At 36.2% G+C, this 17,559-nt stretch overlaps 2 protein-coding genes across 7 annotated transcripts in view; one reads left to right on the top strand and one right to left on the bottom strand.

The window, feature by feature from the left end:
• Nucleotides 1–9,795, top strand: part of LOC118269123 (uncharacterized) — a 258,041-nt gene extending 248,246 nt beyond the window's left edge. For all 6 annotated transcript variants that reach the window (XM_050701998.1, XM_050702024.1, XM_050702019.1 and 3 more), the window contains one exon: nucleotides 6,696–9,795. In XM_050701998.1, coding sequence (XP_050557955.1) covers nucleotides 6,696–6,932 — 237 coding nt within the window. In that variant the 3' untranslated portion in view covers nucleotides 6,933–9,795. The remainder of the gene's footprint in view (nucleotides 1–6,695) is intronic.
• LOC118269122 (UNC93-like protein) lies at nucleotides 9,613–17,350 on the bottom strand. Its single transcript, XM_050701988.1, has 10 exons — nucleotides 17,115–17,350; nucleotides 16,714–16,876; nucleotides 15,296–15,419; nucleotides 13,378–13,523; nucleotides 12,885–13,003; nucleotides 12,251–12,410; nucleotides 11,630–11,770; nucleotides 11,128–11,254; nucleotides 10,767–10,887; nucleotides 9,613–10,458 (listed from the first exon to the last, which is right to left on the bottom strand). Exons 1-10 carry the CDS (start codon nucleotides 17,336–17,338, stop codon nucleotides 10,284–10,286), a joined length of 1,500 nt encoding a protein of 499 aa, XP_050557945.1. The 5' UTR covers nucleotides 17,339–17,350; the 3' UTR covers nucleotides 9,613–10,283.
• Between the last annotated feature and the right edge of the window lie 209 nt (nucleotides 17,351–17,559).

The following is a 17,559-nucleotide window of genomic DNA, read 5'->3' as shown; positions in this document are numbered from 1 at the left end:
AATGCAATAACTTATAATAACTCGGTGTGGTTGAATAACGGGCTGCGCTCGCGCATGTCTGTTTACTTAACGGGAGTCGCACCGCCTCCAAGAAGGGGGCTACTACCTACATGGTTTGATAAAATATTATTTATATTAAACTTAAGATTCAAATACAAGTTAAATCAGCAAAGAAAATAAATATTGACTGTCAAAGTCAATATGTTCAGACGTCTTGACTTACCGTATCAGTAATCTTTATAATCATAGTTTATCTTATAATCATTCGATCTTGTGACCTGTTTGATCGTTGACATCGAGTATTGACTTTATATGATCGGCAAATAAATTGTGTCGTCAGGCTGAGTGCCAACTGTTTGACACTACACAGCTCGGACTGGCAAAACTGTAAAAAAAAAATGCCGAATTCCATATGCCTAAATGTTTGTTCTAATACCATATTATTATGTTTGCTTTTCTATGTATATTTGATAGGCATATCAGCCGTAAAAACACTGCATTAATAATGAGACTTTAACAATCTGAAACTGCCTTACAACTAAACCACATGTTCGCGAAAGTAGGCAGTTACCAACCTACAACTACAACTACTCGAGCACTAAATATCTAGTTAAGTAGTTAAACTAAATAGGTTTCTTTTAGAAACGCGAACTCGCTGTAATCAGTAGTTCAGGTAATGAATTGTGAACTAAACCCATTACGCCAAGCTCTAAACCTCACTTTTAATTACAAATATCACCTCCCATATATTTTACTACTCCATAAAGTTCATAGTAAGCCTCACACAATCAATAATTACGTTTAACTAATAAATAACCTATCTTAACCTCTCGCTTGTTTAATTTACGCAGCACCGGTTAAATCAATTTTGTTTTACCAACGCCATCGCCATTGCCGGGAATAGCTTATTTCATTAGCTGAGCACATTGCCTAGTTAGTGTCGGAGGGTTAGATTAAAACCGTTTTATTACACCTTTTAAACCTGCAGCTGCTTTTTATTAGAATACTAATGAAGTATTATATTGACAATCAACTTGTCAAGATATGTATAGTCAATTTGTCGATATCTTTCAAAGTAACAACGTCACTAAAACATAAACAACAATACAATTTATCAAACAACCAATCTAGTTGTTTAGAAGCCAAGATAACTAAACAAATTAACAATGGAACTCCTATTACACACGAGTAATTTATTTAATAAGGGATATCACAACACATACTTGTTGCAAACAATCTATTATCCAGACTTGTATTAGCTCGATAATGCCTATAGGTATAATGGCATTACATTGCTCAAACATAGTTCGCATTGTTCAAAACACCAATATATCAAGAGCTCTCAACACATTACACCAAAACAAAATAACAGCTCAAGTTGCACAGACGGTAGTACGCTAACATTAGCGACTGGGCGTTCTCTATTCGGATGTGATCGGGAATGGTCGGCAACGTTCGGGTGTGTTAACCCCGCCTACCTGCGCGCGCGCCTGTCCCTATCTCTGTCCCTCTTGCGGCCCTGCGTCAGTCTATCTCGCGCCGCTGGCTTGGCCGGCCGCCACACCCACAGATCAGCGCTAGGCTATTTTCCAATTATTATGTAGGAGCTTTTTGCGCGCGCGCCGATGCCAACAATGATAAGCTTTCTAGTAACAGAATGAGTAAGGTAATGTTTTTGTTGTAACACAACAATTTAGACTAGTTATTTATAAACTTGATTTATTTTGTGGGATTATAGTTCCGTATAAAAACGATATCCTATTCCTATTTATAGGATTTCATTAACTTTGATTGATTGAGTAGAGGTAAAATATTTTCCAAAAAACACGTAAGTAATGAAAAGAACAGGTAATTAAACTTCTACGCCTTACGATATCTCATACGAGACTAGTTTCATTCACAACTCTTGGATGAATAAATAACAAGTTTGTTACGCCCATAGATATAACTTAATGTTAATATATTCTACTTTGTGGTAGATACATACATACGTCTGTAATGAATCCGCATACCTATATCTACATAGCACGGAAACAATTCTTAAAAAAATAGCATGTACAGTTATACAACTATATTTCTTAAAATAAACGTAATACTAATTAGAAGTGAAGAAATTAAATAATGAACAAGTAACAGGTACGTGTAACAGATACGCACCAGTTCGAGTAGCGCCACAAAAACCACAAATTGATACCATTATGTCCACAATAAATAAAAAACGCACTAAAAATAGCAACTAACGTACGAGTGCGGAGGCAATTACTATCAAAGTGATAGTTCACGAGGTGGCATACCTTCACGCAATTAAACGACTTTTTACTAAAGACGTAAAAAATTAATAACATAAGTGGCCAAGTACTAATGGAGTCCATTACTAAAGTAAAAGTTAGAAAGTCGGAATAGTTAGTGTAAAACGACAATTGATAAAAAAAATGCGTCCGCGAAACGCCCTGACCTCTTACCTCTTACTTTGGACAACGTTACGCATTTCACGCATTGCTTTTTTTAGCATAATTATTGGCAGACCCGAATCTGTTTCAAGTTATAATCTGTTACTGAAAAACTGAATGGTTTCTTGTTGAACTGAATAGTAATGAAAAACCATTCAGTTTTTCAGTAATAGATGAGACTTCCATTTCAACCTTCCTTTTTGGGCATTTTTCTAATCTAGATCCATAGTCTACGCTACCAAAAAGATTCTTGTTTACCCAAGTACTTTCACCTTACACCTAAATTGACCGCATTCAGATGAACGAAGATGAACCTTGAAGACTTAGGAAGGAATACTACAAATAGTTGAAAAATCTTTGAGATGACGGTGCTTCATTCAAGTGAATGATAATAATAAATGTCCAATAGGTATATAGTTTCTTTTGTTAAAATCAGGCAAGGCTTAATTTTCTATTTCATTATCACCCATTTGTCGAATGAAAATTTCAGCCCTAATGGCTGAGTCCCTAATACAGAAGAATTGAGGTACGTCACCTTTTTGATAAACTTTCAGTTCCAAAACCAAAAATATTCAAACAGCTATTGAGTCACACAGTAACCTCGGGTATTTAATGGAACTGTAAAAATAAAAGAGTTTAAGAAATGGCGATGCGATGGTCTCAGATTATAATTACGGTAGAGTCGGTTGAGTCGGTAGAACTCACCCGTGCACCGTCACTCTCCACTAAATATAATACTGATAGGGTTATCAACTATTCTATTTGATTACTAGCACTAGTTTCCTTCTTAAGTATGCTTTTCCACGTGATGGAACTGAATGACAAGTCTTAGATCATCACATACAGTTCTCTTATGAATATGTGTTACTTCTATACAAGCCCATCCGTCTAAACCAAAACAGACTTCGGATTACAAGATCACAACATTTTATCTTAATACAAAGAAGACGTGTAGGTTTCTGAGATTAACTACTATTACCTCAACTCCCAAAAACATTTCTCCATATTATCCCGGCTTCCATTGTTTTCCTAACTTAGTTTACTACGTGCTATATTTACTCTCTAAATAGGTGTGCCAGCCCTAACTGAAGCCCTGTGCGTTCCATGCTTTAAACTTAATAGCAATCTTTATAGCCCAGCCTCCGAATAGTGATGTTATCGTTCGATACTCGATGTCGATAATGTGTTATTACATTGTACAATTGCGGGTTACGTATTGTTCTTTGTAATGTTGTATGTATAATTGTTGCAATCTGTATTTGAACTTAATTATCATGTTGATTAAATTACCGTTAGAGTGCTACCTGTGATTTGCGATTTAATTCATGGCACAGACATTAATTGCGAGACTGTTATGTTAGGTACTTCTGTTTCGAAATATGTTTATGATTTCTAAGTGCATAATTTCATTTCAGAGTTTTATGAGAGCCTCTGTTTTTGCTATAAATTACGGCGTTGCAAACTAGACGTCAGCAATTTAAAATTCAAACTACTGATTGCTATTTACCATAAAATATTCACTTGTAAAATTAACTGAGCAACAAACAGCACTTCAATAACTCGCGCTCGGATCGCTCGGTCGATAAACGTCGGTATAATTCTGGCGAGAACGTGCTTGTCACAATTTATCGTGGCGGCGCATCACTAGCCGGGAGCAAAGGTTTGGCAGAGGGCGCAGGCATCAATTTGCGCGCGGTAGCGGCCGCGGGCGCCGCGCCGCCCCTGTCATTAGCCCCCCTCGGCCCGCGCCCCGCGCCCCGCTCGACCTCAGGGGAACATACTTTAACCTTTTTTGCTCCCCTGCAACCTGTTCGGGACGCGGCTGCTGCGCGCGCGCTGCGGTTCATGGCCGCGGGCGATACGCAGTATCTGCAAAATAGGGCTGCTAAGTATACGCGTTTGTTTTTGTCCGTAACTGGTTGTAATTATATGGAGATGGAAGGGAATGTTGCTATAAAGTGCACTTTAAATAAACTTTTTTGTACCTTTTTGTAGAGCTTCGGTGTATGTATGTTTATTTATCTTTTAGATTTATTACTATCGATTATGAACATTATTTACTTTCTCATAACTTTTACATCTAGATGCATTTCAGATAAGAAGGTTCTTCAGATGAAATCTATAAAAATAATATACCTGAAATTGTCTTTACCTGCCATCAAAAGTAATTTTATTAGCAAAATGTCATTTTCCATCATTGGATCAAGTTACCCAGCAACCCTGCGCAACCTGTTAAGTGCACAGGGCGCGTAATAATGTAGGCTCGACGTTAGTTACCCACAGGCTCCCAGAGTGCGCGGCAAAACAAGCGCAGGCGCAGCCTTACGTGATAATAACCAATTTATATCGAAGCAGCTGTCCTCGTCAAAATGTGATATTAACTTATGACTTATCTAAAGGCTTATTAATGGGCGTTGGCTTCGATGTTTAGTTTTGGTTTATGTTTTATTATTTATCTTTTAACATTTCTAGATAGTGCGTTCATCACATGCATAATGTCAAATTACAACATTATAATATGACGGTGCCTATGTTTTTACCATTAGATGCCATAAATTCTGTAAAATAAGTCCAATAACAATGTAGAGCACTAAACTGTTTATTGAGAGTACTACAAACATTTATTTGAAACAACTTGCACCATGGTTTTTGTAAATTTCAGTTAAAGTATGTGTATAGAAACACAGCCTTCTCTCGAGGCATATAAATCTCTCATTTAAAACCTACGTCTCCTATGGTAAACATGTGAACAAAAAATCACCATAGACTCTCCCTTTGACTTTGAACCGTCCAGATAAAAAGGTCACCGCCGAAACAGGTCTGGCTTGCTTCCCCGAACCAGTAATTTGAGCCATAATTAAACAATTTTCTTGAATATCATTCCGCTTCATTTGAACGGTTTGGGTCACTTGTGACCCCGGGGCACACATTAGGGTCCTGGTCCGATTCCGTGGCTCCATAAACTCCATTAAACATAAACATGCCCCCAAACCACTTGTCCGCTCCAACAGGCCGCTCTTTCGTTCCACTTTATTTAATTTCAATATATTAGAACGAGAAGTTTTCTAATCTCGCTCAGCGGCGAATGGCTCCACATTTGCATAAAAGTAAATTTGCTCCCAAGCCCTGGATAACGCTAATGGCAATCTCAAAAGGAACAAAACGAGCGCCGCAAATTGACCTGTCCCTCAGCCGAGCCGCGCCGACCTGTCGCCGCTACGTTCCCATCATCTAGCCAGTAGCTATCTCACTTTAATTATTCATAGACTTTTTATACGCTATCGCTTTTTACCGCTCGACGGCCGGTCGAAGCCTTATAAAATTAAAAAATAAAATAATCGAACGTCGGCGCAATTTAAAAAAGAAATAAGTCGGATGACACGGATCGAACTCCGGGCAAATGTCGCGCTGTAAAAAGTGGTCGAGCGGTGCGACGAGAGGAGAGCGGGCCGCGGCGTGGAGGGGGAGGGGGGACACAGGACGTCACGTAGGCGGCGCGGTTTTTGTCAACGTTCCCGCGGAGATGACAGGTCGCTGGACGCGCCGCCCGCGACCTGCCCGCAAATCGTCTTGATGCTTTTCATTTAACACAATAGACCCATCTCAAAACTATCATAAAGTAATTTAAATAGTGAATGCCTTCCAACTGGTAGCTATATTCGATATTAATTGCATATATCCGGCTGTGTAACAGAGTTAAAAGCCTATGAAGAGATATGAATATGCACGTCGGTACTATAATTAGATTAATAGGGTTACACACTATAATGCAGGTTTTTGTATGACTTGACACAGTTCTGGCGTGTAATTAAAGTGAACAGGCAGTAACTTTTACAAAGATATTTTGTTTTGCAATACTCACTATTGGAATAAAATATAAAAAATATCAAGTATCAAGAGCTTTCGTAGTTGCGCCTCGTCGATGCTGAGATTGTGGGAGACAGGTGCACCTTTACCGCAGCGCGTTGATGTCTAATATACTGTAAAACCTTGTAATCTCCAAAATAACTTGGATTAAAACTTCATAATGAGTTAATATTTTGGACGCTGCTTACTTATTACGTTTTATTAGTTTAGAATTAAAAATACAGAATAAATTAATGAAGAAATAGATTTTGTCAATATTATGTAGTAAATTCGATTTTATTAGTTCTATGAAACATCTGTCAACCAAGTAAATACCTAGTACAATTACATATTACTAAAGCTCAAGTAAATAACACAATCGTTTTTATTCTTTTCCAGAATTTCCGTGAACAAAGAATCGACGGAGCTGGCCTCCCCCTTCTCACAGAAGACCACCTAACAGGGATGCTGCAGATGAAGTTAGGGCCGGCTCTCAAACTGCGGGCTGTGCTGGCGAGGCGGCTGGAGCCGTGCGCGCAGTGCCAGGCCGCCACCAACACCCTCGCTATGGCGCCCAGGATAAACGGCGCCGCGCTCAAGTCGGAGCCCCGGAGCAACACAACCAGCCCCAGTTAGGGTCACTTCGAAAGTACCTAGTATTTTTAACGCGTATCGTTCCTGCACAACCGCTTTTTGTTCACATAGAAAATACAAGACTATGCTCTTATTTAATTCCACCCAATACAGTATGTTTCATATACTCGTATATTATTTTGATAATTTTCTGTGGAAATAAAGGGCTGTATTCATGATACATCAACTCAGACATTGACGTCTGAAACCATTTTTAAGGCCTCGACTTAAATATTTTCATTTGTCAGATTCTGAATCATTTTTAACAATCATAATAATACTAGTTTAATTATAGTCATCTGCCTGCATTCGTACAGTCTTCTTGTTCATAGATTTTGCATTTAGTTACTATAAGACGCTTTAGTTTATACTTTTAGTTATATAAGTTTTTGTTTTGTATATAATAAACGAGTTGCCGTCCAAATGTTTTAAATGTAATACTTGCGTAAGAAATATTTTTGTATGTTAATTCATTATCGAAATATATAAAATATGGGGTCAGTTTAAGAATTTTGTCATCGCCCCAAATTAATACTTGCATACAAAAATGTTTTGCTAATAACGAAATTACTTCGGTGCTAAGACCCTGTGTAACTTAAATATTTTGTGTATATAATGGCCGTTTTGTAAAGAAATATTGCTTAAAGAATCGAGGCTACACGTCTACAGGGTCACAAAGATATAAACGGTTTGTATATAAATACAGTAGTTGTATAGATGTATAGTTATATATGCGTGGATTTACGATAGCATTTATTGTCACCACACCTGAAGAAAGCTCAGTAATACCGATCTACAATTAAATACATTGTAGTTAAATTGTTTAGTTAGTTGTATAGAGGACTTAACTTCACAGTGAGCATAATATTTCCTTGTAATTATTGTTTTCTGTAATATGGAGAGTTATGTAAATAATGTAACGACTGCTCGTAGGTGTTGTGGCGTAACTGGTTCTAGAGATGATCTTTTTTTAATACATCGATAGAATACTGGTATTTTATATATATTCAATGGATCAAATTATACCAAAATTGTATTGAGGTCAATCTCAATGTTTAATTTCTTTTTGTTTTTACGATTTGACCAGTTACGATCACAGACGTCGTTTAAAATAGATCTAGGTTGTAATTCCTACAGATATTGTATAAAAACGTGGTTTTCCTGTGGTAATCTCCTTAATTGCCAAAATAGAATGGTTAAATAAACGATATACTTATTTAGTAGGTAAAACGGGTTACTGGGGATGTGTACACATCTTGTATAGTTAGAATGTGGATCCAATAATACTACTTACCCTGTTACAGGAAAAAATATATTGAAAATACTTTTGTAATGATATTTTGACTTGGAACATTGAGATAATTAATTAACACAGAGATGGTTACAATGTTTCGTGTAAAACTATGTTTTTTGGTAACAACTGATTACTCGAATCCATAAACAACTACACATATTTGTCGTCATAATAGTTAGCTGAAGAAAACTAACAAAAATATCAAATAAGCTTTACAAAAACACGATTGAGAACGGTAAAGAACATTTTCATTGTGTTTTCAAGTCAAAATATTCCAAGTTCCAAATAAGAAAACTCACCAGTGACCTTAATAATCATATAACGACCAACATATCATCAAAATCGTAAGGTGCTATTTCGGTACGTAGAATAAACTGTGCCTTAAACAGTCTTCCTTAATTAGAATAATAAAAAATATAATTACAATATTATTATTTTAATAATCATAACACTTTCAGAAAAGTATTACGGTTGTACGCTTTAAATTGGACGATAATAATACATAATAATAAATAGTTTTCTATACATAGATTACTTGACGAATTATTGTTAATAAGTGATTATTTTAATAGAACTTTATATATTTGATCACAGCTTTTATCAAGTAACTAATGTAAACAGTGACTTACTGGATATTATGCATAGGGTGTGTCAATTTGTACCTACACAGTTCTCATAAGTACTTTACAAATGGCGCTATTTTATTCATGGATAACTGTTTAATATGTACAAAATGTAAACAGGTAATGTTTAATACACCAAAATAGTACATTTTGTATTATTACTTGGTAAGTTAGTAGTTCGGTACTCTGTAGTACTGAAAATTTACTTTATATCAAAAGACTTAACTCACTATTAAACAGTTTTACATTAATAAAATACCATCTTATAGAAAGTTGGAGATACATCAGGTATTTTTGTATTTTCTGCACTATGTTTGTCACAAGAACAAATTTTTACTATTACATCAACCACCTACATTTTGTATTTTTGATCCTGAAAAAGTTTGTTGTTGTATCCTCCTGATCTACATAGACATAAAATAGTGCATTTGTTACGAAAACTAATTTTTACTACTTCATCAAATACCTATTTTTTTTTTTGTAATTTTTTGATCCAAGAAGTTTCTTGATCTTAAAAAAAGTTGATTGTTGTATGAACGAACCTACATAGACATGTAAAAAAGACTTAGCATTTGATTTGAGAACCTATTAAATTGTCATTTTCTTTTGATGAATACACTGTTTATGGACGAAACAGAAGGAATACTAAATAAATACACATGCTAAGTAAAGTTTACCTATGTATCTCCATCTAAGAAGTCCGGTATACAAGTTTGATTGCATAAAAATCGTGATTTTTTAATGTTTTTGCGTCTTGTCTTCGATATAACTTCGGTTATTGTTATTTTTAATGTATAATTATTGTGTATAACAAGGGTTTAGTCACTTTGTTAGTTTCCCTGCGAACATTGTACTTAGTTATTGTTTAGCTTGTCTAGCCGGTCGAGTACGATCCAACCCTTTAAGTATTTATGTGAAGAGAAATAAAAGCGACAATTTAATGAAACTACTTTTTTATTGTTTTATTTTATTTTTACACAACTTTCCAATTTAGAACTATGATTTTTAAAATTTAGTCATATTATTTTTACTTCTACCACTCTCCAACAAGATTTTAACCTAATTAAATCAGAAATATTTCTTAGGTAAATGTAATCAACTCATTTACCTACTTACTACTATTTAAAACTATCTTACATGCCTTTTAATTAATTGTTAAACATAATAAACTTATTAATGTACACACTATGAGGATGAAATTTTAACAATAGTTAAATATAAAACTACTGAATATATTAAGATTAAATTTTCTACCAGAAATAGACAGATACAATAATCTGAAATGACATGCAACAACTGGAGACCACATTTTTGATCCCAGTCATATTTATTTGAAACTCTAATTAATGAACACTATAAAATACAGTACACAAACAAACAAACATGTAAAAACTCACAATATCATGTATTCTTCATACTTACTTCTTAATTCTACCTTCAGTAGTCTCCTTCGGCTTCAGAAGGTTGTCTTAGTGATTCTTGTTCAGGTTTCTTTTCCACAAGTTCAAAGTTCCTTTCGAGATGATGAGCTTTCTTCACTTTGTATTCCATCAGCTCTATGATGCTGTAGCCTAGGAAGCCGACCAGTAGAAAGCCTAATAGGCAGTATAATCTGAAATGGAAAAAGGGTGGGAACTTGTTAAAATATTTTTATTTCATGTATGATAGGGTATATGTCATACAGGATATCAGTAATACCAATGGTATATTTTGTAAAAACGACTAACTCACACACTTGATTGGACCTAACTGATAATGAACCTAACTCACTATCACACAACACTGAAGTCACTAGTCAGGGACATGAATGACTGCCTATAAGTGGCCACTTTTGACCAAAGGCTTATACACATCGGATAGTTTAAGAAAACGATATACAGTGGTAATTAAGTGTAGTAGAACAATATATTATTTTATCACCTTGTCCTAACACACAAGTACGGCGCAGTGGCGTACGACAGCACGCTGCCGGTCGCCTCCCACAGACGGAAGTTGGAGTAAGCGGCTTCTTCGTTGCCGGGGAATAGGATGCCTGAAAATGCTGCAATAAACACCAATGTTTATTATTTACAATATATCAAAGAAATAAATACTTTTAGTTAGACTCTTAAATCTTCAATTTAGAGTTTTGGCAATAAATATCCTTCTAAAAAAATGTGTTTTACAGATTTTATTTAGCCATAGTCGTCCCACTCCAAGGCAAAGGCCTCCCTACCCTCCTTCCACTCGTCTCTTCATAGAGCTTTCTGTGTATTTTAGAGATGGTAAAAAGAGAACGTACCATTAACTTGCACCAGCCACACAGCATCAGCAGTGCCCCAGATGGCGGCGAGCGCGTAGAACACCAACCATTGCTCGGGCTCCGGACGCCAGTACAGCAGAGATGTGAGGAGACATAGGTTTAACAACTGAAAATACATAAAACATGTAATTAGACAACTTACTTTTAAAACGTAAAACACAGTTAGATCTAAACTCTATATCGTTATCATAACATAACCGAGAAGACGACATGGCTTAAATTTTACTTCATAATAACTCCACACGCTGTCATAAAAACTAGAATTTAGTTATTTTTTGTTGATCTATGATCATTTATGAACGGTATGTGTCAGATTCACGCACGTGTCCTGTAACAGTATAGGTAAGTAAATATTGAATAATACAAAAAGATTAACAGTAAATATTATATTATATGATGAGAGCATAACTAATACAATATATTACGGTATATAGGTAGGTTCTCCTCTTAATATTTTATATAATTTTTGAGTATCCCTTACCAGTGCAGTGACCATAACAGGGAACCTGCCGGTGACCTTGACGAGAGCTCCGGCGACGGGGGCAGCCAACGCGTTGAACACTCCGAAGCAAATCATCACGTACCCAATGTTACTGATGCCGTACGCGCACCCGATGAACGCCTGGGCAAATTGTTATAGCTATACGTAATTCGACAACTAATAGTTTTTTGTTGAAGGCGTTGTTAAAATATTTTAATAATATGTAGGTAAGTAAATTGTTGGTGAAATAAGTAGGAATTCTTTCAACAGTAATATTAATAATTGGCTTAATAATCACAAACGGTCGTGTTTTATACAGTTGCATCCATTAGTCATTTGATTAATTAAACGGTCAATAAAATAAAAGTAATCATAAATACACAATTATCACATAACATTAAAATATATTGATGCCCTGCTAAAATACTATTTAACTTAATAATAAACACCAGTACTCCTTATGAATTTAGATATGCAACGGGCAAAACGTAATCTTGCTCTACCTACATCAACAGGCATTATAAATAAGTACAACGAACAAACTTCGAAATTACGATTAATTACAAACATACAACTAATTCACGAAATTAAACATTTATAATAATTCTCAAAAACACTAACCTGTGTAAAATCAGCTGCCATGAAAGCTTGTTCAGCTCCAATATACCCTATGACAGGTAGTAGAAGCAGTTGGTACTTGTGTCGCAGCTGTCGAAGAGTTACTGCCAACAAACGGACTCCAGACTTACCCTGACATGCTGTGTTACGACCTCCGGTGTATCTGTGAATGGGAAAAGAGAATAACTAAACGGAGACCGCTATTAAATAGAAGAAGCTAAAAAAAACTGCTAAGAAGCTGCCTCGTTGGTGGAGTGGTGGCAAGTGCGACTGGCGGACAAGGGGTCTCGAGTTTGATTCCCGTGTCAAGCAGAGAATTACTGGGTTTTTTTTCTGATTTTCGATAATTTCTAGTAGTAGCACGGAGATTGGAATTGTGCTCAGTATATGGCAATAGGCTCACCCCCTATTACATGGGACTTATAAATGGTGAAAAGCGGATGTACATAGTATAGCGACATCACGTGCCGTAATGTACACGTTAAGCTAAAAAAAACATCACTTTTAAATTAATGATGGTTTCAAGCCATAGTTATATATAGATCATTAACTCATGACTATGAATGAATTGAAACTAGTCGAGCTACATTGTCGACCAAGTCATTCCTCAATTACACACATTCAGAAAACGGTTTACCTGGTAAGTGAGTCGACTCCAAAGGCCACCAATAAGACTGCAGCAGCCATACACGCAAGGAATACTCCCGCTATCACCTGGATCTTCAGTTCTGAAGGAGGTTGCAGATTTGTATTGCCCTGGTAACAAATGGTGACATGATTAATGTCTAATTTTGTAGGAGGATGGCTGGTGATCACAAAGTTTTTGATTTGGAATAGATTCTATGGAATAGCCACCTCTGATCAAACTAGGTATAAGTCTTGTGGGGCAACACTAACTTCATATTCTTAGTCTATCTAATTGTCACACATATTATGTTATACTTCATACCAGACAAAATATGTTTTTGAGCTATTAATTAAGTGGAAATAGTTGCGCCAATCCGAAAACTTTTAACTCCATGATCAGCAGCAGTTTTATGATAGTGTAACTGTAAGTACTGCGAGAAGAATAACAACTGCTACAATATTGGAATAACGAACATTTTATGATGTAACATTTAAAGACCTACATGAGATGCACTGGCACTGCAGAAGTTGACGCCGCAAGTAGACCCGAAGTCAACAGTAGGCAAACTAGTTTCATTTGTGAATAAATCTGCTAAGCTTGACGTCGCGTTCCATAGTCCTGGCTCATCGCCTAAGTTAGATGATAGAACTGAAATGTAAAACAAACATTAGGTTTAATAACTACCATGAATATAAATCTAACGTGTCGTCTTAACGTTAGAGACCCTACTGATTATAATGTGAGATCTTAATACATTGTAAGAGACTATACTGAATTAAAAAAAGTACTCATTTGAATACTCTCCCACCAGAGATATGCCATGTAACTACGCTACGAAGACGCAATAGCTGAGTTGTGAAACTATGTGACCGTTTCCACTGATACTAAGCTATGTAGCTGTGCGAGTAAGATGTGCTATGAAGATGCACTGTCGCAAAGTAGTTGTACGAGGAAGATGCGCAACTCGAGTATGCGATGTATCGATAGTAGGAAAGCCATCCATCTCTCACACGCATCTTTCCATATAAAAAACATAGCTTAGTTGAGTTCGGTTCCACCAGTGCTAAGCTAGGTGTAACAATGAATATGATTGCTGGAAAGCAAAAGTAGCAAACATCTAAAAGCTTAATCACACTTAGCTAACTTAGAGAAAACCGACGTGAAACAACGCTTGTTGTGTTTCGTTGTGTGAGTGAGGTTACCGGAGGCCCAATTCCCCCATTCCCAATCTTCCCCATCCCCATTCCCGAACAACAACCCTTAAATTCCTAACTCCGAAAAAGCCGGTAACGCACTTGTAAAGCCTCTGGTGTTTCTAGTGTCCATGGGCGGCGGCGATTGCTTACCATCAGGTAATACATCTGCTGGATTACCGGCAAGTTTCATAAAAAAAAGAACAAATACGAAATCAAGATCAGCAAACAGGTGATAACTCGACCAATCAGGTAGTCATCAGTCGTATAATTCATACTTCCTAATATCCTACTTCCTACTGATATCACAGGAATTGTATAGTTGTCTAGCACTAAACCCCCAAGGTCATTGACATCGTGCAATTTGGCTAAACTTTCACTAAACTCTTGTCTATGCAAGGAAGTATGTTCCGAATTAATATGACCTTGTATTGTAGTATTTATTTGTTTATTTAGTTATTCAATGTTTATTTAGTTGTGTGTCGTTTTTGTGTTGCTAATCATGCGTAAATAAGTTTTTGTCTATGATCATCGACCTTGTAGTTACTGAAAAAAGATTTTAATCGCCAATTATCTAAATATTTGTTAAAAATAAGTTTGTTTTATTTTGGCATCAGGTGTAAAAAGTGCTACTACAGCATAGTAGCGATAGTGATTAATCTCATATTCGATTCGCTAGTCAGACGAAGTGTGAGTTTTTAGTCTTTCTTACATTAATTCTCAAGTTGCCAAGATCGGCTCATAATCATTAAGTATTCATAAATATTAATACGTACATGACTAGACATTAGACATAATGACGGATGATGATTTTAATTAAACTTTAAACTGCATCCTTCTATTAGCTCGCAGGAAATACGTCCCACTTGGTATATCATTTTATTGATGAGTGATTGCAAATTGAATTTACTTTGTATATTGTACGCCTATGCGTATGATTACATACACGATTGAAGAATTATGTAATCAAAATGAAGAAAGAAGAGTTGCTCCACAATCACTTCGTTTCGAAAGAAAAGACACTATTAAAATAGGTATAATATATATCTGTTAAATGGTATTGCCAATAAAGGCCAGACCTAGTACCTATACTAAAATAACTGTCTTGGATAACAAAATGCATAAGGTTATATGATGCTTACATTAAATCCATAGAAGTGCATGTATCACGGGAGAAGCGACTTATTGTTCCTGCCTAAATTAAAGTTGGTATTATGATATACTTACTTGCAGAAGATATCAGGTTCCCCCAGATCTGTGCCATCTGGTAGAACATGAAGAAGAGTCCAAAGAACCGTACTACTAGCACTTCAGCTGACACACCTGACAGCTTGGCGTAAGGTTCCGCTACCTGGAAAAGTTATTCGATACAATATAAGTACCTTTGCCCTTAACATTTCAACCGTTCCACAGGAACGGGTTAGCAAAATGGAAAATAATATAATTTATTCGTGTTTTTATGATAAGGAGCATGAATGTGATGGAAGCCAATGTGAAGTACGTGAGGATCGTAATAGGTAGGTGGCGCTCTGTGATTTTGGCCTATCCCTAGACAAACTATCCCTATGCGACAAAGGCGAAGGATTGAAAAGGATGCGAATAGGTATGTATGTATTTAATTATATATTTGCACCTAAAATAGAAAAGGTGAATGGCCGGGTCTAGTAATTTACATTGTTTTGTAATCGGTATATTAGATTCAAAGCCAATACTGTTAGAAAAGTCATTAACAATTTCAGTCGGTGCCATCCTAGGCTTGACCCTTATAATTTTTGAATACAATATATCATAACCTCGGCTTAGGATACACGAAACTAGAATTAACATAATTTTAAGGCTCGGCTACTGCTATTAACGCCGGTTAATTTCATGCGTAGCTCCACTGTGTCCCAATATGCGATAATTTATATGCCAAACTTTATCAATAGACAATTGAAGGGTCCAAAACTAAATGAAGCTATACGTATTCTTTAAACGTAGCAATTCATACAAAAATATATGAGCTACTTCCTTAGGTGTATATTAATATGTAAATACCTACATAAGCCAATGAATGATAATCGTGGAATCGTATACGGGTCTTATACAAACCAAAAAAATATGACATACGGTATTTTTGTAATGAAAAATGTACGTGTGCATACATTTTAAGCACCTTCATAGTAGAGGTACCTAGTTAGTTTATTATAATCCTAGTTTGAACATAGCCTGCTATATTATAGTGAGCTCTTAGGCTTATAAATGTCGTTTAGGTCGTATAAAACTAGTTCGTTAGTTCCTTAGTGAGCTTAGAATACTTGTACAATTAGAACGACACAATTTATTAACATTTGCCTTTGTAGAGGTCGTTGTTCACAAAAAGTTTACTTCCGTAAGTTACATATTCTGGAAGTAGGAAACAAACCTGTTACATACATACCAAATTTAAAAATGAAGTGCTAAAAGTTAAAAGCAATGAATATATGCATTTAATTTACATAATCTAAAAAGAAACTAAACAAAAATGCTAACTGTTAAAAGATGTTAACTGAAAATCACGGTTTCCTCACATACATTAATAGAGAAACTTTCTTTCTCAGGCTCTACTTTGTGGAACTAAAAGCTATTTATTATGTACTAGAGAGGAGGCAACTCAATCTTCTTACCACTGACAAATAGGTGCATTTAGCACACCAAAGCGGTCCCCCGCCGAACCCCACCATCATACCCGCTGGCACCAGGGTATAGAGTCGTGGGTAGAACTGTGCCGCTATAAACGGCATGTAAGCTATGAAAGATATAGCCACAGCCCACTTGCAGCCCAGCCATCTGTAGAAGTGAGTGGTTGAAACGATTAGAATAGGTAAAATGCATTTGATAAATTCAAAAAATAGTACTACTTAGAAACTAAATATTTAGGAACGACTTAAGCTTTAGAAATGCCACCTCTCAACTGTGTCTATAGACAGTATTATATTAATGTATGTGGGCGCTACTATACAACGTGAATTTCTAAAAGCATAGCGTTACGCTTCGGTATAACACACGTTAAAAAACCAGCACTTACTTGATTACAACAGCCGGTAGGAGTATATTAGACAGAATTAGTGAGAAGTATATAGCTGCCAGGGTAAATGTTCCGGCGCCTGCGTCGCTGTTCACTGAGCTCTGCAGGTTGGCAGTGCCGTGGAAAGCAGTGAAATGCACCATGAACGCGAACCCCAACACCAGAATGTTGCGGTTTATTCGCCATTTTTCGTTCGTACCGAAGACCACTGATGATTCCGGCATTGTGGGTACTATTTTACTGAAAAGTGAAGAGACACAATAAGGAAGTTAAAATTTTTCTATTGTCATAACTGTAAGAAGTTATGTCTTGTATGTTGTATGTATGTTGACATAACGTTAAGAAGTCTATTGGTGCGCAACGTTTAAGGGTACCTCTAGTTAGGAGACCTACGTACCTAATATCCAAAAAGCTTTTTGGGCTTTTTGAGCTTCTTGAGCTGCTA

The sequence above is a fragment of the Spodoptera frugiperda genome, chromosome 2, assembly GCF_023101765.2.
Source record: "Spodoptera frugiperda isolate SF20-4 chromosome 2, AGI-APGP_CSIRO_Sfru_2.0, whole genome shotgun sequence".
Lineage (NCBI taxonomy): Eukaryota > Metazoa > Arthropoda > Insecta > Lepidoptera > Noctuidae > Spodoptera > Spodoptera frugiperda.
This window is presented reverse-complemented; position numbering and strand designations above follow the sequence as displayed.

Coding starts and splice junctions, on each gene's coding strand:
- LOC118269122 (XM_050701988.1), bottom strand. CDS start 17,338: ATGCCGGAATCATCAGTGGTCTTCGGTACGAACGAAAAATGGCGAATA. Junction 12,411..12,884: donor GGAGTCGACTCACTTACCAG/GTAAACCGTTTT, acceptor TCCCATTCACAG/ATACACCGGAGGTCGTAACA. Junction 10,888..11,127: donor GTGGCTGGTGCAAGTTAATG/GTACGTTCTCTT, acceptor TGTTTATTGCAG/CATTTTCAGGCATCCTATTC.